The sequence below is a fragment of the Protobothrops mucrosquamatus genome, unplaced genomic scaffold (assembly GCF_001527695.2).
Source record: "Protobothrops mucrosquamatus isolate PMUCROS unplaced genomic scaffold, P.Mucros_1.0 scaffold533, whole genome shotgun sequence".
Taxonomy (NCBI): Eukaryota; Metazoa; Chordata; class Lepidosauria; order Squamata; family Viperidae; genus Protobothrops; species Protobothrops mucrosquamatus.
In genome coordinates, this window is record NW_015386840.1 from 158904 (window position 1) to 179053 (window position 20150).

The window sequence follows — 20150 nt, forward strand, 5'->3', positions numbered from 1 at the left end:
TACTCATAATAGAGAAATGTTGCTAACGATGGTGGAACTTGCTGAGATTGCTAAACTGACTTCTTTTATCAGAGAAAAGGCAGTATTTACATTTAATGTAATATAAATTTAATATATATAAATTTAATATATAAATATATAATATATATAAATTTATAATATAAATTTAATAAATAATAATAATAATAATAATAATAATAATTTATTGCTGACTGGTCACCTCGTGTGGACCTTTTGCATAAAAAAGAAAAAAATATGATTTATGATTAGACAAGATAATTTATAGAAAGAAGAGAGTTATGCTTTGACCATAAAATAAAAGATAAATTTATAATTGTGTTTGTAACTGTAAAATCAGAAGCTATATACTTCCTTGTATGTTTTTTCTTTTTTTTTCTTTTCTAATTTTCCTTTACCTTTTTTTCCTTTCTTGCACTTTTAACTTTCTCTTTGATTTCTTTCTTTTTCTCTTCTTTCTCCTACTTTATATTAGTTTGTATTGTTTTTTATAATTGGTTGGTCTTTTAAAAAAATCTTTAATAAAATAAATCTCCCCGTCCCCCACTCCAGGAAGGAGGCAATGGCAAACCACTTCCCAAAAAACTTTCCAAGACTACTGCAGGGACTAGCCCAGACAGTCACTAGGTTGTTGTTGTTGTTTTTTTAAAAAGAGGTCTATGTTTTATTGGAAGACCTGAAAGACCAGATTAGGGACAGATCATCATGGAGAAAAAATTATTTATGTGATCGGTAGAAGTCAACAACGACTTGATGGCACGTAATCAATCAAAGATTATAGATGGATATATGCATGGACTTAACCTGTTTTCAGTGGTTAGGTCAAAATGGTGGTGGTTTGCACCATCTTAGAGCAAGAGAGCCAGCTTGGTATAGTATGTATGTATGTATGTATGTATGTATGTATGTATGTATGTATGTATGTATGTATGTATTTATTTATTTATTTATTTATTTATTTATTTATTTATTACATTTATATCCCGCCCTTCTCCTTGCGGACTCAGGGCGGCTGACAATTGGATAAAATACTAACATATTATACACCTAATTAAAATTTGATTAAAAAGAAATATTTAAATTTGTCAGATTAAAAGTAATTAAAACCCCTTTAAAATCCCTTAGGCCAGTCCCGCTAGCTGGAACAACCACGTCTTGAGGGCACGGCGGAAGGAAGGGAGATCAGGGATCACCCTGATCTCTGGGGGCAGTTCGTTCCAGAGGGTGGGAGCTCCCACAGAGAAGGCCCTCAGTTAAGGCATCAGGCTAAAACTCAGGAGACGGTGAGTTTCGCTCTCATCTTAGTCATAAGGCCAGCTTAGTGACCTTGGGTCAGTCCCTCTCTCAGCCTAGAAAGGAAGCAATGACAAACTACTTCTGAAATCTTGCTAAGAAAACTGCAAGGACTTGTCCAGGTGGTTGCCAGGAATTAAGACTCAGTCAAAGGCACCAAAAATAAAGAACGATTTCTTTCCTTATTTAACAGATTTATAGGTCACACCAATTTCAACTGAAAAGTTGGACCGTTTGTGAAGTATGCATAATGAGAATTAGGATTTCTACACTTTTTCCAGTTGTGTGTGCAAAAAGAGAAATTTGGGAATTTACATTTCTGTTTTTGTTTGGCTATGGTTAGTTGAGTCATCTGGACTAATGAACGGTGGTAATAATTACCACCGTTAGTTTCAAAGAAAGTCAGCTTCCATCTGTAATTAGTGAAGCTGGCTTGTTTAGATTAATCATAATTTTAGGTCTTTCTGCAGTTTATAGTTTCTCAAAAGCAAAAATGAATGCCTCTGAAGTTCCTCTTTTTGGCTAAGCTAGGTGGAAGAAAACAAAAAATCTGTGATTTTAATGATTTAAGTAAAAAAATTCTACCAAGAGTAGCCAGAATGTGGCCTTTTACTGACACAGAATTTTCCTAATAATTTCAGGAACCAATTAGTGTATTTTGGAAGTTGATGTCCACACATAAAGTTGTTGAGGTTAAGAAAGACTGCTCAAAGGCAGCTTTTCTCAACCTTGTCCCCTTGAAGATGGGTAGACTTCAACTCCCAGAATTCTCCCAGAATTCTTAGAGTTGAAGTCCACCCATCTTCAAGGGGCCCAGGTTGAGAAATATTACTCTAGGTCTAGGAGATGTTTGGGTCATAATATAATCAGATATAAAAGTATATACTTTTATATCTTTGAGCCAAGATGGAATCTTCCCAAAGACCCTATCTTAACTCTAAGAATCCCTGGCATTGCAAAGACTTGAGAGATGATGCCTAGTTTACTGACCAAACAGCTTTCTGAGTTGCAGAGTTTTAAATGATGGACTATCTGTGAAGAGCTAGATTGTCAAAACAGCCTTTCCTAATGTGATATCCTCCCTGCCTATGCAAGGGTTGATAGGGCCATACTGAAAATGCCTGGAGAAAATCAGACAATCATCAACAAGGTCTATTATTTATATTTCCTATGTTGTAGCACAGAGTCAGGACCAGGGATACACAGGGAAGTAGGATCAAAAGGTTAGAATGACTGTGTCATTAAAGACTTGCCCCTTTTACATGTGATGCATGCATGCAAATAAGTTGGGGCTTCAATCAAGATGTTACAGTAGCTATCTTGACCACTTCCCCCTGCAGAAAATTGGAAAATGGTAGGCTCTCAACAACTAAGATTTTCAACCTGATGCTAGGTTACAATTCTTCTTAAAACCTTCCACCCTTTCACTTACAGAATCACATATGTGGAAAGTTGTTTTAGATTTGTTCCCATAGTTATGAGTCTAATTGCCCCATAAGCATTTTTTCTGTTTTATTTTGAGATGAAAAGTTACATTTTATCCTGTAAAAAGCACTTTTCTACCCTCAGGGAAATGAAAGTGCTATAGAATATTTCCGCAATAGTTAGAATACTACAAAATGACAGGAAGAAGTTCAAATGTCCAAATTCAATGATGACAGAAAATTTTACATTAAAAAAAGATGAGAATAAGGGGGAAAAACCATATATTTGACATTTTTCATTTTCACATTGACTTTTTGTTGTAACATTAATGAGCAGGGGCTGCAAAAACAGTGAGACAGACCAGAAATCTGTTTTTTTTTTCATTACTGTCTGAGTAAAGAGCCCAGCTGCATAAATATATTACACAAATGCATGTTGGGAAAAAAACTACCTGGGAATCAGACTTTTACCAATTCAGAGACAATCTCTTGGGTGCTGCCTTTGCTGCTTGCAGAAAAAAAAATTTTCCCATTAGTGCTGAAATTAAAAACAGTTTTATTCTGGATAACAAACTATACGTGATTTAATCTCGAAAACCAAGATTAAAACATAATCTTCTATTTTAGACATAATGGGAAATTCTTTTTTATAAAGTTATCAGGCTCACAAGCAACAAAGTCAAATGGGGACAAGAACGCTGGGCCTGGACAGGATATTTAATTCTCAGTTTAATAAATCACCCAGCAGATAGAGTTGTTGTTTTTGGTTCATTACACTGGTGACACTTCTGCAATTTTTAAATGCAGCATTCCAGAAATGTTAATACAGATAATGTTAAGTTCCAATGTATTTTTGAATCACAAATTGTAAATTTTAAAAAGAACGCAAACAGATTTCAATAGGATCTCATCTATCCATCCATCCATCCATCCATCCATCCATGAAATCAGATCACAATACTTCCTGGGGCTTTTATAAAAACTGCGGGGACAGGAGTTGTTCTGCTCGAATCTGAGAGATGATACCATGCAAGGTGGATTAATGTATCCTACTGTAACATTTTAATTGTTATCTGAATTTTTTATTGTGGCTTATTAGCTTTGTTTTATGATTTTAAACCAGCAGGGGTCATAACATTTTTGTCACATCCAAATGAGAAAAATAAACATATTTACTACCTTTGACTTCTGAACGGATCGTAGTATACTTTTGCTAATCCATTTCCTGTTCCAACCATGATTTGGTTCAGTTTAGGATGCCAGAGACACCGAACGACACTCTGAAAAGTGAGATGGCAATGGAAATCAACAGAAGATCTGGATACACAGGTTTTCAGTCCCAATAAAACAGACATGGGTATTCTGCAGCCCATGACCCTGTCTGGCGTATGGTGGCAGGCAATGGCAGGGAGAAGGGTGGCATCAGGGGCAGGAAGGCAGGGCAGCATCAGCATCGTGTGGAGTGGTGGTGGTCCTCCACAACAGTCCCAGTTTCTCATGCAGCCCCTTGAAAAAAATCAATTGCCTAGCCCTGCAATAAAAACTTGTCACAATTGACGCCTCCTTAATCTCCAGTTAGAATTATTTCCATGAGGAAATGACTACAACAAAGAATTCTGACTTCCATACCACACTAATGAACATTAACAGGCGGTGATATATTCAGCTAGATATTTTCTCCAGTATGCAAGGGGGATTTTTACATAAAAGCTGGGACATGACCACTGAAGTAAAGACAAGGATAGAGAAAATTCAAACAGCATTCTTCAAAATGAAAAAGGTCTTCTGCAGTCACGACATAAGCCTAAGATTGAAAATCAGGCTTGTCAGGTGTTATATTTTTTCTATCCTGCTCTATGGAATAGAGTTTGTCTCTGACAGAAGGCCACCTGAAGAGACAAGAAGCATTTGAAATTTGGATTTACAGGTGGCTGTTACGTATAAGCTGGGTTGACAAGATCAGAAATGAGGAGATGATAAACCTCCTGGGAAAGCCAAGGGAAATCATCAAAACAATTAAAAAACGAAAGTTAGAATATTTCGGACCTGTGATGCGACACCCAGAAAAATACAGCATACTCCATTTAATCCTCCAGGGAAAGATTGAAGGCAAATAAGGTCCAGGCAGAAGAACATCATGGCTTCAAAATCTAAGTGACTGATTTGGACAAAACTCAGCAGCACTTTTTCGTGCGGCTGCTGATAAAAACAGGATTGCCAACATGATCGCCAACGTCCGATAACGGATATGGCACAAAAAGAAGATGCAAGTGGGATTAGTCTGCAAAAGTAGGGTAGTTCTTCAGATAGTTCAGAACTGTTTAGGACCCTAATAACACAATGGCAACAACATGAAAATGGCTGCCACTGCATAACCTTCAGCAAATGCCACAGAGAAATCTGGCCACAGTGATTTGCACTACTTTCAGCCTGCATTTGGCACTCTTCATTCTGTGGCCTCAATAGAGACAACCACATTCAAAGCATGAGTCCTATAATGTTATTTAGGAAAATACAAAATATAGTTTTAGTTAACAGGTTCATTTGTATCTGGACTCTTAACAGTGCAGAATTTCCTCTTAACAGTGAAGAGAGAATTGGTCAGTTTATTAGGAGATAAGAGATACAAGGACAATTATAGAATAGATGTATTTCTGCTTCATTGTATTATGCATGTATTTTGTATGTATGAATCGGCAGTGTTCCTTGTGTTCCTTTTCTTCATTATGCTGTCTTTAATTTTTTTGCTATCTTGTGTTTGTAAACATGGCAGAAGCCTTTTGCCAAATTTGGGATATTATTTATCAAAACAAGGTTGAGGAGAAAAAAATTATTCTTATATCTGAAATGATTGTTTCTGTTTTGCTGTTTGTTTTATTTATATGTATTTAGATTTAAAATTTGCCACATTTCCTGACTGTGCACAACACAAATGTTTTAATATACAAACTATATAACGAGCATAAATAAAACAACAAAAAAAGGTAAATAGATCTTTATTTCATTCTTGCCAATTGTCTGCTCCTCGTCCCTTCTATTTGTTTTAAACCATTGTTAATAGTTTGCCTAGTTCAAAACAGGACAGCCACTTTGGTGTAGTGGTTAAAGCATCAGGCTCAAAATTGGAAGATTGGGAATTTAGTCCTGAGTTAGGAGCAAAGCCAGCTGAGTGACCTTGGCCAGTCCCTCTCTCTCATCCCTAGGAAAGAAGCAATGGCAAGCCAGGAGAACTGCAGGAACTTGTCTAAGCAGTCACCAGGAAACAAACACCTACTGGAAGGATTCCATCGTCCAAAAAATATTCAGCATAACTTGTAAATAGATATAAGACTAGAGCTTCTATAGTATGAAAAAAATATAATGTAACCTATACAGTACTCATCGTTAATTGTTCCGGGAGGTGCGATGAGTACCAATCAATTTTTTCCCATAAGGAATAATATAGTGAGTCACAAGGCGCCGACATTGACAAGTTCTAGCTTGTGCATTGAGTACCAAACAAATGATGAGTATCGGGACAAAATTTTCATGTCAAAATGTGTTGAGTACCAAATTCAATGAGCTTCAAAGCAGTTGAGTACCAAAGTACTACCGTATGTCATCAATACTGCTTAATTCAGCATTCTCAGTTAAAATCTCCAAATAAAAGACATCAACAGTAACAAAGCTACTTATCTTTTGAGATTAAAAAAATCCAAATTGTCATACTTTTCCTTGAGCTGGGCTCTCATTTATGTCTTTTTGTAAGCATGAATTAAATGCTTTGCTTTTTTCATTTTTACATTGTACAACAAAGCTCCAAATGAGACAGCTGTTGCTTATATTTCAACTGCACCCAAGAGACAATTAACTGAATTAGAGTTGTTGCAAGTGCTATAATTAAAAGCCAGTTATAGGATTTGAAATACGTCTTCAATCAGATTTTGCTTCTTGCCCAAAGTCAACATACAGAGGCAATTTTGTGCATTTTGTTTTCACAAATCAGCACAAAATGTTGAGCTAACCCTTGCCCCTGCTTCTTAATTTGTAAACTTGAAAATTCTCATCTTTGATTAAAGGATTTGTGAAAAACATCATTGATATTTGAAGGTAAAAAGTAAAACTTTGTAACTTTAGAAATGCAATTTTCTTTAAAAGCTTCTCACCATTATCTTTAAAGAATATAAAAACTGATCCTTACATTTGAGGATAAGTTCGCAAACTAAGATAATTGATTATGGGCTATCAACTTGGTGTCAACTGTTAGCCAGCCATATAGACCTTCTCCAAGATAATCTATCCTCAGCCTGGGTCTTCAGGTCTCCCAGCAAGATACCCACCACCACTGCAATTAGATCCATTCATCTTACTTCTAGCAATTCTCTTCTTATTTCTCTTTCCACATTTCCCAGCATTATGTCTAAAGGATCTGGTTCTTCACATAATACATCCAAAATTTTATCATCTAAACCTGCTCACTTCTCCCCCAAGTGAGAATTCTGGATTGATTTGTTCTGCAATTCATTTATTCATTTTTCTTGATTTTTCCTCCCAAGATTCTTCTACAAAGTTCAAAAACATAAATACTCCTTCTGCCTTGCCTCTTCAAATTCTATACAGCATGCAAACTTCTGATCTTGGTTGGCACAGACAAGTCACAGCATCTGAAAATATTTTCCAAGACTGTCATTTATACCCTGAGAAGTGCTAGTCTTCAGGGTATTTCTTGACTCTACTTGCAGAAACAATGAGTCCAGGAAAATCGTCAAGCATGAGTAAACAGCCAATGCCTTTTGGGGGTGAATGACCCTGCCCAAAGTATCTATTATGATTGGAGCTATTAGCATGTCATGCTGTCTCTTGATGAACAACTGTGCTGTCTTGACAGGTATTAAAACTTGTTTTGCCCCATAGTCTTGAAGCACCAATTCAGAACTTTCATACCATCTCTGGCATAGCCAGAATTTGTAATGTAAAGCTGAGCAGCATTAATATACTAATAACACCTTACTCCAAACTGATGGATGGAGCACTGAGTCTTGAGGAAACCTCCAGTGGAGCAAGGGCTCAAGTGTTTCTAAGCACCACTATCTGGAACCATCAATTTAGGTAGGAGGAGAACCACTATAAAATGAAGCCATGACCACCCAACTCTTGTAGGTACACTGGAAGGATTCCATTGTCAATGGTACTGAATTCTACCAAGAAATTTAATAAATACCAAAGGGACCCACCAAACCATCTAGGTCTCAATGGTCACCCAACAGCATGACCAGTGTTATTTCTGTCCCATGGCCAAGCTTGAATCTGACTTAAAATGATCCAATATTCTGGGTTTTTTTTCTAGAATCCTCTATAGACTGCTCCCTATTATTTTCTCAACAACATTCCCCAAGAAGGAAATTTGGAGACGGAATGAAAATTTTCAAGGTAGGTAGCTTAATATCTTCCATGAATAGAGTGTAATCTCCCAGAACCAACTGCTCACCTGGCCATATGAAGGCAAATATCTTTGATATATTTCTCTCTTGGGATTCAAGGATATATCAAGTCTGCTGATGGCAGAGGTTAAGCCATTTCCATTTCCTCAGGCTCCACAAGCTCAACAAAATCCCACATTATCACATATGAGATCATCTCTTATACCCCAGTGTCTAAAAGATGCCTAAACCCCAAACAGATAAGAACACCTTTAGCTATAAAACAACTTGCAAACACATTTAGACACAGATGCATACAATCTTTGCATACAATAAGCAGGATGTAGGATGCTTCACCACTCTTATCAGCACAGTGTAGATTTGTGCATAAATATTACCAGTTGCTTCTTAAAAACAGATCAACTGAGGGAATTGATTTGCAAGTGTGCTAGCATCAGAAAACGATGCTGACCCTAACCAGAAAATAACTTATTATAAGGATTACATTAAATGTGCCTTCCTTCTGACATTGTGTTATTTTACTTAGGGGGAAAACAGCAGAATCAACACTGTATAATGCAGAAAAGGGGAAATAGCTTTTCCCTCTGTAACACAATAAAACTGCATCAGCATATAGATTATTTTTTACTTGGGGGAAAATTGTCATTGGAGACAGTCACGCACATTCAGAAAGTATCCTTTCAAGAAAGCTGGCGTAAATTTAGTCCTAAATGCTTTGCACAAGCCTAAGAGCAAAACCACTTACGTTTCTTTTTCACATTTATTGGCTTCCACTTCTGATTTTAGTTCCACATTACAAAATAAACTGGCAAGTAATAGTTCGTGATTACCCTGGAAATCCAATTTAAATTAATTTAATGCTAAATTATACAGGAAAAGCAATGTATATGTTTGGCATTTAGAGATGGGAGAGTGCTGGAGAGAACAAGATAGTTTGGGAATTATTTTAGGGTCCTTTTTCCCTGTATAGATTATATAATAATTGTATTGACTGTGTTCATCAAGACAGTCTTCTTCATGTTCTTTGCATTGTTCCCATATTGCGGGGTCCACAAATTTACATTTTGCCCTCCACTTTGTCTGGTATGCAGCATCAGTAAGGCTTACACCTACCCCTCACATGTCTTTATGCAGGTAATTTCCATTGGTTGATTACTATGTTTATCAAAACAGTAATCCATGGGAAATAAATCAAAGCTTATTACATTACTGCTGGACCACAAACTAATTGGATATATTTTTTTAGCCTAGAATAAAATATGGCTCCAGTGACGGAAAGCCACATCACCTATCTTCTGTGGCAAACTACAAGACTGAAATTCAGTAGTATAGTCATAAACTTGGATTGGTGCCTCATGGGACCTTCAGGCCAAAACTAGTCCAAGGTTCTTGAAGTATCAGACTGTATGTAACACTGGTAACAGTTTCTGATTTAACTCAGTTATCCAATGCAAAACTCAAATATTCTCCCAATGTCTCACTGCTGGCTGGAATGAAGGATATTTCTGTATTCTGATTTTTTTTCAGCTTCTTCCTTTAAGTATCTGTCCCATACTTAAACTTTTAGAATACACCAGTAAAGTCTGCATCATGCTGAGGTTTCAATATTTGAGAAAGTCTTATGTCAACCCTGATGCAACCCCCCCCCTTTTAAAGAAAAAGCTAAACAATTCATGACAAATATAATGTAAACCTAGAACTTGAAAGATCCCATAATTGAGAACTAATTGAATTTATAACGTTAGCTACTAATGAAGAAATGTACAAATGGGAAAAGAATTTGATATAGATAAGCATACAGATGTGTTATTAGCGTTCAATTTCTTCACATTTTAAAAATATGTGTATTCACAATTAGACCATAAGAAAGGCTGAGCGCCAAAGAATTGAGGTCTTTGAACTATGGTGCTGGAGAAGACTCCTGCGAGTCCCTTGGACTGCAAGGTGTTCAAACCGGTCAGTCCTAGAAGAGATCAACCCCGACTGCTCTTTAGAAGGCCAGATCCTGAAGTTGAAACTCAAATACTTTGGCCACCTAATGAGAAGGAAGGACTCACTGGAGAAGAGCCTAATGCTGGGAAAGATTGAGGGCAATAGAAGAAGGGGACAACAGAGAATGAGGTGGCTGGATGGAGTCACTGAAGCAGTAGGCGTGAGCTTAAATGGGCTCCAGAAGATGGTAGAGGACAGGAAGACCTGGATGAACGTTGTCCATGGGGTCGCGATGGACACGACTTCGCAATTAACAACAACAATTCACAATTATCTGAATAAAACACAGTTAATCCTTGTATAAAAAACTCCTAATGAAGTCGTAATGCAGACATACTTGCTTAGGATGACACAAGGAGCAAATGCCTTAGGTTTTCCCTAGACCACAAAAGTCTGTTTGAAAAAAAAAACCTCTTTGTTCTATTTTTCATCATCAATAGTTTTCAAATTTACACTGAATGAAAAGCGATTGATATTCTGTTTTTTTATCCACTCTTTTACCCTCATGCCAATATATATTCAAATAGTTTGGCAGAGAAAGAAAAGCTTTAAAAAGAAGACTGGGATAATCGGAACCATTTTGTTCAAATCTAGAAAATGTACGGAAATATATGTATATATGTATATTCATATGTATATTCAGGATTTTCTGAATCAGACTCTCTGGCCAACTGGAGGGATGTCCAACAACATCCAGACCTTTACCCCACAACTCACCCCTTATGACCTTTTGACTTTGAAACTTAGATAGTACTGATTAGGCAGTACTATGGTCCATATTGAGCCCATGTGACTGGGAAGAGACTCAATTGTAGTCTAAAAGCAGAAGTTCCCAGGTTTAAGCTTTTATCTTTCTAGCTGAAGGAAGAAGGGGCAGAAGAAAATATAAAAAAATTCTCTGCATGTGAGCCATAGAAAACCTCTGTGAACAATAAACAAACCCAGCAGTGGGAAACATGGACTCGTCTATATTCATAAGCCAGAAATCACCACTGCAGTCATTTCATACTATTTTATTTTCTGATTTCAAATGAAAACACATCAACAGTGTGATGAGCTACAAACTTTCATTAAGTTTGTTTACCTATTTAACAAATGTCTTGATTCTTTTAAGATGGCAGTTGGTTTTCCCAGTTCTTCCACTAAGTCATATGAATGGTACAAAAGTGACTGGATCATTGGTTCAAATAAATGAGATCTTCTCTATAAGGAGTTTATGAATGAGATTTAAAGCTGCCACAGCTACCTACTTTGGGGAGATGTGATTTTAAGACTTATCTCTCTCTGTCACACTTATATGTTTGGCCTTGGTCCAGGTCAGGTAAACAGTCTGAAGATTTAAATCATTGCTGAATGCACAAAATACATAGCTCAGTGCCTCTGAAGATTATACAAGATGTATACTTTGGATCCATATAAACTGAGATAAACAGAATTACAAGGTTTCTTGTGCTATAATTCTGATTGAGCTTAGCATAAAACTGCTGCTTAGGTTTCTGACCACAGGAGTTATAAATCAGGATGGATATTTAATCATAAGATTAAATCATCGGATTATATTTCATATCATGGAAAAATAAAATATTGTAGAAACATTTTCATTGCAATAAACCTAAATATATTCATTAATTTGGACCTATTACAAATTTGTTTTGCTTGTATCATGAAGTGTGATATTGGTGGTGGGAGAAGTATGCATGTAAGTCTAGGCAACAAGAAGCCCAATTTTGGATGTTCAGAAGCTTCTCCATCCAAGAGCTTCAATACTTTTGTTGTTGTTGTTGTTGTTGTTGTGTCTTTCAAATCAGTCTTGATTCTGGTTGACTACACAGACAAGTCCACATAGTTTTCTTAGCAACATTTCATTACCATCTTCCAGGGTGGCTGACCAAGAGAGAGAGTGGCTGACCCAAAGTACATAGTTAGCTCCTAGGTCTACCACAAGATCTAGAACTCAGGATTTCCCACTCCTAGTTCAGTGCTTTAACTCCTAGATCAAACTCAGTCTCTTAGCACAAACTGTGTCCCTGATATGTTTTAAAAAATAAAATAAAATAAATTAAAAAGTTAAATTTGTACGACACATCCTTTCATGTGCAGGTTTTTAGGTGGCTTTTTGGCAGTGCGCATTTCAAAATGAAGATTTCCAAAATTCCAAGAGCGATTTTGCCAGTAACTAGTTTATGCCTTTTCTTTCCCATATTAAAGAATTTGTTGAGGGGAGAAGGATTTGGGCGAGAAATCCAGTCCTATCAGGTTTTCATGCTCTATGGGAATAAGGGCAGCAAAAAAAACTGTTATCTGTGAGAAACGAATCCAACTGAACTGTTGTAAATGGTTGCACAGACCACAGAATCATAGCAATATAGGTCAGATAAAAGCCAGCCTTTACAAGAAGAGGTAGAAAACTGTGCAACTATATGAAAACTGTTTAACATCCAGCTGGCATTTCTAACCCTGAAAGTATACAGTGTGAGGCTGTTGTAAAGATGACAATTTCATGAAAATATCTGAAGTGGAGAATGTAAAAAGTAATACTGGCTGCACATTAGGGAAGTAGAAGTCCATCACATCTTAAAGGACACTACACTGAAGAGGCATCTTATTGGCATCCAGGCTTCCATTCACAGACTGAGGAATATAAAGAGCCATTCCAGAGAAATTCTGTCCTGTCTGAAAGAGACACTAAAGATAGGCAGTCGACCTTTGGCCAAATAACTCCCTTGAGTTTGGGGGACAAAAAAATTTGTGACTTTTAACTACATCTATTTATTACAGGCTATTGACTCATGCCTTAATGGGTTCAGTGCTAAAATAATTTATTAGCACAGCACTTATCTGGCAGTGGATTAACAGAATAACAGAATTGGAAGGGACCTTGGAGGTCTTCTAGTCCAACTCCTGCTCAAGCAGGAAACCCTATACATTTCAGACAAATGGTTGTCCAATCTCTTCTTAAAAATCTTCCATACTGGAGCACCAACAACTTCTGGAGGCAAGTCATTTCACTGATTAATTGTTCCAATTGTCAGGAAATTTCTCCTTACTTCTAGGTTGGTTCTCTCCTTGATTAGATTCCATCCATTGCTTTTTGTTCTGCCTTCAGGTGCTTTGGAGAATAGCTTGACCCCCTCTTCTTTAAGGCAGCCCCTTAGATATTGGAACACTGCTATCATGTCACCTGTAGTATTTATCTAATTTACATAGCTGCCCATCTCACCAAAAACAACTCTGGGTGGTGTACAACAAAGCTAAGAAAAATGAATAAATCTGTAAAACCACTATCATCATTAATTATAAAAACATTAACAGTTATAAAAAAACCTCCAAACAAACAAGGAAATAACAGATGAAGGGATGTTAAAAGAGATCCCTCCCTTGGGGTATCCACACTTACTGCCTGCTTCATAGTTTTAAAATGACCATTTGAAGACTCCAGCACGGATCAGAACGATATAGAACAGTGAGTAAGAACTGCTGCTAAGAAAACATTATGACTTTAAATGCTTGCTTCTCAAGAACCAATGTTACTTTCTGCCTTAGTGCTGATGAAGCTGTACAATGGGGTTGCTTGAAGAATGCTGTTCTGATTTGTTTTACTTGGCAGCCCTTGTAGTAAGATAAGAAGGTTATGAGCAAGAAAAGCTCTGAACACATAAGGAGAGTTGTTCATATAGACAGTTAGACTGTATGTTGACATTCTACTTAGAGAGAAAAAGAGAGGGGGGGGGAGAGAGAGAGAACCCCACAAACTTATTATAGCTAACCTGAGACCTACCCATTATTGTACTTTTCATTTAAAACTATTTTTTTAAGGTAGAGATTCAAAAGAACACTATGTGCATAGCAATTACAGTCATGTAAAAAACAAAGTACACCCTGCTTGAGTTCTATGATTTTACGTATTAGGACATACTAAAAACCATCTGGTCCTTATCAGTTCTTAAAAGTAGGTAAATACCACCTCAGATGAACAACATATGACATATTATATCATGTCATCATTTATTTTATAAAAAGAAAGCCAAAATGGAGAAATTAACAAAACTACACATACGTTTATTCTATATTAGACAAACTTTAGATGCATCCCAAGGAAATAATAACAAAAAAATACTGACAAAGGTCACTGGTTCTAAACTTGACATTACAGAGGTAATATGCCAATATTTTCCTCTTTTCTAAAGGCTGCAATTTCATAGTAGCATATATTTGTTTAGCAATGTGCATGTAGCATTACACATCAAAGTTATAAAGGCAGAGTTGGAAACATTTGTAGGCAGAGGCGACTAAGATACTATAACATGTTTTAGCATCTATTAAATTATAGCTGGATACTTGTATGACATAGACATGGTACCAGTATTGTATGTCAACTAGAACATTTGGGACCAAAGTAACAAATCTAATAAATTGCATTTATTAATCACACTGCACTAAGCTTCTAAGGCCATTTCCAATGTGTTGATTTACGGCATCATATAAGCTTCCCAAGCATTCACTATGGCAATATATAGCTTGTCTTTATTACTGATATACTGCCACTAGTGAAGGATGGATGATGATGTAAGATATTCCCAATCACTACTGTAGAAATAGTATAAACATGAACTTTACCTATCTGACAAAATTGTGGCGAGGTACCATGTATCCACTCTGAAGAGAAGGAATGGGAAAACTGCAGCTCCTCAGATTCATTTTATTAGATTTACACACTGCCTTCCTGTTTATAGAAGCACTCAACGTGGAAATTTGTGTTGCTGAAAGTCTACAGAAAATTACCAACTTTCATCTGTGAGACCTTTTGCAACTAATAAAAACGATTCCCCTCTCCTAAGGAGGTACATCTAACAGGACCAAGAAGAAGAGCCTCTCCGTGGCAGCTCCCTCCCCTGTGGAACATCTTCCCTGCGGAGATAAAATTGGCTCCCACTATGACACTCTCACAAAACCCTGAAGACCTGGTTTACCAACAGGCCTGGGGAACCCCGAGTGGAACGGAGCCCATCATCTAGCTTATTTGATTAACTGATTGTTTTCAACAGAGGGTGGAGGGGGGTTATTGTTCTTTATTGCTTTACATTGGGATTATATCTTTATAAGCCTCCCCGAGTCACTCATAGCAGTCGGGTCGCCATATAAATTTTCTTAAATAAATAAATAAATCTGGCTAGATAACAAGTCTTCTGGAAGAAGGGAGGGTAAAGTTGTCCATGCGTCTCATGAGATGGGCAGCAATATAAATTTGATTAATAAATAAAAATAAATATATAAAGTATCTCTTTTTGTCGCATTCATGTATGAAAGGGGTCAAGCCTGTGTTGTAATGCTGTCTTAATGACTACAAAACAGCATGGGCTGCACTGCCTAAATGCCTACGGATAAGATAACCCTGTAGGTTCTCACATTACCCCATCTAAGAAAAAAAAAACTTCGAATAATAATGCACTTTCCCCATAAAAACTTAAAGGGGAGGTTGGTGAACAAAGGCTGTCATGATTACGATGGAAAGAAATGCTAGACATCTTTTTGGTCAAGCATTTAGAACTGGCCATTAAGTTTCCATTAAGCATCAGGTTCATTCACAGGCCAAAATCAACTGGCTATTTACCAAGCAGTTTTAAACAGTAAGTTTACAGCCCTAAAGCAATTTAAAATTATCTCTGTTGTCTGGACAGCCCCCTCCCCACTGTCTGATAAAATAAAACCAAACAGCTGTAAAAAGTGTTTTTCTTTACATGCTTACCAGTCTTGTTTCATGTAATGAACCAATTAGAGGTAGTTTATCCTTTAACCCAATAAGTGTTATTAGTTTGTCCAGAGCTATAACGGGGACCCAAGATCCTTCCTCTAGCCTTCCTTCAATCACTGGGACATCATCTGATTTTTACTTAAAAATATGATTAAGAAGCAATGGATATTCTTTTGGCTGGCACGGACTATTTCCTTTCCTTTAATTTCTTAATTATATATGCCATACCTACTGTAATCATATCAAAAGGTAGCAAATGGATATTGAATTCTTTTTTTTTTTTGACATTTCCTCTACAACAACACTTTGATCTCAACTCAGATTATCGAAATTTTGCAGCCTAAACCATTCAAATAATATCACATCTCAAAAGCAAAGAGCAAGATAAGCAAAGCACAGAACCTAATATTGCCTATTAATCTAGCAAGTAAACTCAGCAATACACAGATGGACAAAAGCCATTCAGTCCACTGGCTATCGGAGTACAAGGGACAGAGATGAGTGGGGCGCTCCAAAATTATTCAGACCAAACTATTTAAAGAATGTTGTGCTCTAATCCGTATCTAGTATATTCTCCATCTGTCTGGATATTCATCATCCTATTCAGATACAGCTTGAATAGGTAACATCCAAACACACTTTCATTTTCTTAACGTTTTGATTGATTGATTCATAATATTTACCAGTTGTCCTTCTACCCAAGGCTTAGAGAAAAATTCATTAATCATCCTTGAAGATATAATATGCATTTCTTCATTTTGTGGCGTTTGAAACAAACTATAATATGCCACAGTATAAAAATAATGATTCAAGCAACTGCGCTCATTGTGGGCTGCCCCCACCCCCACTCTTAAAACTATTGCATTCACAAACAAAATTTGACCTTGTAAACAGAATTAAGCTACAAATAGTCACAGAGAAATAAGGTAATTTTGAAAAGTTGCTTAAATAGTAAATAAATTTACTATTTATTACAGAGCCATGGTGACACAGTGGTTAGAATGCAGTACTGCAGGCTCCTTCTGCTGACTGCCGACTGCCAGCAGTTCGGCAGTTCAATTCTCACCAGCTCAAGGCTGACTCAGCCTTCCATTCTTCCGAGATCGGTAAAATGAGATTGTTGGGAGCAATATGCTGACTCTGTAAACCATTTAGAGAGGGCTCTAAAGCACTGTGACGCAATATAAAGCTATTGCTATTGCTACTTTAACAAAAAAGTCTAACAGTGAAAGAGGAAAAACTTTATATAGAGAAATTAAGCTAGGGATTCCTCAAGCTTGGCCCAGAGAATCTGGAATGGGATGAAAAGGCTCTATGATGTTCATTGCTTTAAAACTTTTAACTATTTCAAGACTTGGGATCCAGAAGACATTAAGTAATATTAACCTCTTGTTTCATTAGCTCCAAGATAAATTACCATCTTGGTGAGATTATCAGCCTTAAAGTTCACCCCAAGCCCAATCACATGGGATATCCATGACAAACAGGAACTGGGATACAATTCAGAATACAACAGAACAGCAGAGTTGGAAGAGGCCCTGGAGGTCTTCTAGACCAAACCACTGCGCAAGCAGGAGACCCTATACCATTTCAGACAAATGGTTGCCCAATCTCTACTTAAAACTCTCCAATGATTTTTCTTGGCTTGCCCTCTTACAGGCTGTATTGTTATTAATAAACTGCATAACTCTCCTACCCTACAGAAAACATGCATTATTATTACTGACTGATGGGATGAATTTATTATAAGAGATCACATAATTATCCAATACAGAAATAGTACCCTCCATTTAACTGAATTTTCTACAACATCAAGCTTGCATTTAATTGTAATCTAAAATTAATAAACAAAATTCATCTTCCTTAGAAATAACTATCATTCTCATACATCAATAAAATAAGTAATATACTGAAGTTTGGCTTACCGCATCAGTGACATCGATCTCATACATTTTTTTAAATGTCTCCCGATCAAAAAAGAGAAGTTTTGCATTGCCATGTCCTTTCTTAACAGAAATACCAGTAACAAGTAATTTATCATCTGGACTAAAACAACAATCGGTCCTGTAGACAATATAATACAGATTAGTTATTTTTTTTGAAATCCATTTTATATAATATGTCAAATCTATGTTAAAAAGATAATTGTGTGTGACAACTAAAATCAAAGCAGCATTCCAAATAATCCTAATTAAAAAAAACCAACAAATAGGGATTTCTCCTGAAGATTTCAACAACCAGAATGAAAAAGTGTCTCATGTGTCTAGTTTACAAAATAAAGAGAGTTTTGAAATCTATAATTCAGTAATAATTCAGTGGGCCATAATGTCTATTTCTAGCAATATGATACCCAACCATTTTATATGACAAATGGTAAACAGACCCATTTTCAAAATCGTTTTTCATGTTTCCTCTCAAAGCAATAAACAAACACATAGATTCTTTAAAATTAATTTAAGGTGAAAGCTAAGAGCTTATAGACAAGTGGCGAGTAAAAGCAATATGCTAAATCAATTTATATCAAAAGCTTTAAAAGCTCTAACATTATCCCTAAAATCTGGGGGAGATATAATTCTTGCTCTCTGCAAGCTAAGCAAATTGGAATGAAGCCTGGTTGGGAAAACCTTGTCTCTTCCCTTTTCTTTCATCCTAGGCCAATTTCCTTCTCAAGTTTTTTGTTAAAAAAGGTGTAGCATGACATTGCTCATCAAAGTTTTAATATTCACCATGATTCCTGTCCAAAGTAGATATGGAACCAAGGAGATCTAATACCATAAACATATGATCTTGCAAAGTATTATTCCCCCTGCCTTGCTGTATTAAAGTGGCTATGGCCAGTATACTAGTGTAGGCTTTCACAGCTATCATCTATGAAGCAATGATAAGTTTTAGGGCCCAATGGTGATAAACCAAGGCCATTCAGCCCCAACCTATCACTGTTTCATAGTTATAGCCATGCTTATACTGGACACCACTTATGCTATATCCTTATTTAGATTACTATCTTCACTAAATCCAAAAAGCCCTTCAAATCTATGTTTTTTCTTATCGTAGTCATCATGCAACTCACTATTTGCAATTTAGAAAAAAGCATATGTAGTATAAAAAAGGTAAACTAGATTTCTTTCAAGTGAAAAGATTTTTGGATCCTTGAGGTAAACTGTGCAACTTTTACAACTTAACACTCCTATGAAATATTGCCTTATAAGGTAATTCATATTTCATAATCACTGAGCCAATGTTTTAAATCAGAGATCAGGAACTATGGCCCTTTTATGACTTGTGGACTTCAAATCCCAGAATTCATGAGCCAGCATGCTCAGTCAAGTCATAAAAGAGCCACAATTCCCATCCCTGTTTTAAATGGTGGTTTAAAACTTTACCAATACAATCTATTTCTTGAAAACTGGTAAGCCACACCAAAACTGCAAATATGTTGAGTTCGAGCCATGCAAATTTAAATTCAGAAAATGTTTCTCCAGTGAACTAATCTTGATCCATTTCTGTGTTTCCCTTTTCACTAAAAATTATAAAAGCTACTTACATGGGGAAGAAACTTGGTAGGCCACTGATAGAATTAAGAGGTGCTTTAAACTGTCTGATGTCCCAGGTTTTTAAGGTATCATCACCTAGCAAGTAACAGATATTGAGTATCCAGTGGTTAAAATGCAATTATTATATTAAAAAGCAAAGATATTAATTCCTGCTTCAATCTTTTCAATGATTTTCTCCATCAAAGGTTTTGGTCCAAGAGGAATTGTAAATAATGCACCTAGAGCAGTTTCAGAGAATAAACAAAATAACACTTATCATAAATGAACTACAGTTCTAGTTGAAAATTTCAAATGATTATGGTTAGTTTAAAAATAAAAGCAAAAGCTTTCTGAGTCTGCCCTGCCAGCACAAAAGAGGAGAAAAGGGTATTCACGTGAACTGACGATTTTTCCTAGAACAGAAAATTGTAATTTCTCATTGTGCTCAAATGGGACGTAATCCCTGTATTGGGGACTGACTGCCAGCAAACTTAGATGGGGCAGCCAACATTAGGATACTGAGGGTTGTCATTCACTATTATTGGAAAGGCCACAGGTTTCGAATCCTACTTTGGACTTCTCAAGTGACAATTCTTCTGAAGTGAAGGGTGAATTTAATGGATTCAGAAGGATTCTAAATGTGGTTTGACAAACCAAACCTGAAGGAAATGTTCAATTGTTGGAAAATTTATTACATTTTATACAGGCAAAGATCTAA

General features: G+C 36.4%; 1 protein-coding gene across 1 annotated transcript in view; it reads right to left on the reverse strand.

The window, feature by feature from the left end:
- Positions 1–20150, reverse strand: part of WDR70 (WD repeat domain 70) — a 115171-nt gene that overhangs the window by 9068 nt on the left and 85953 nt on the right. Inside the window, exons 12-14 of the mRNA XM_015816943.1 lie at positions 19444–19528; positions 17825–17963; positions 3915–4015 (exon numbers count right to left, since the gene is read on the reverse strand). Of these exons, the coding sequence (XP_015672429.1) occupies positions 3915–4015; positions 17825–17963; positions 19444–19528 (325 nt within the window). The remainder of the gene's footprint in view (positions 1–3914; positions 4016–17824; positions 17964–19443; positions 19529–20150) is intronic.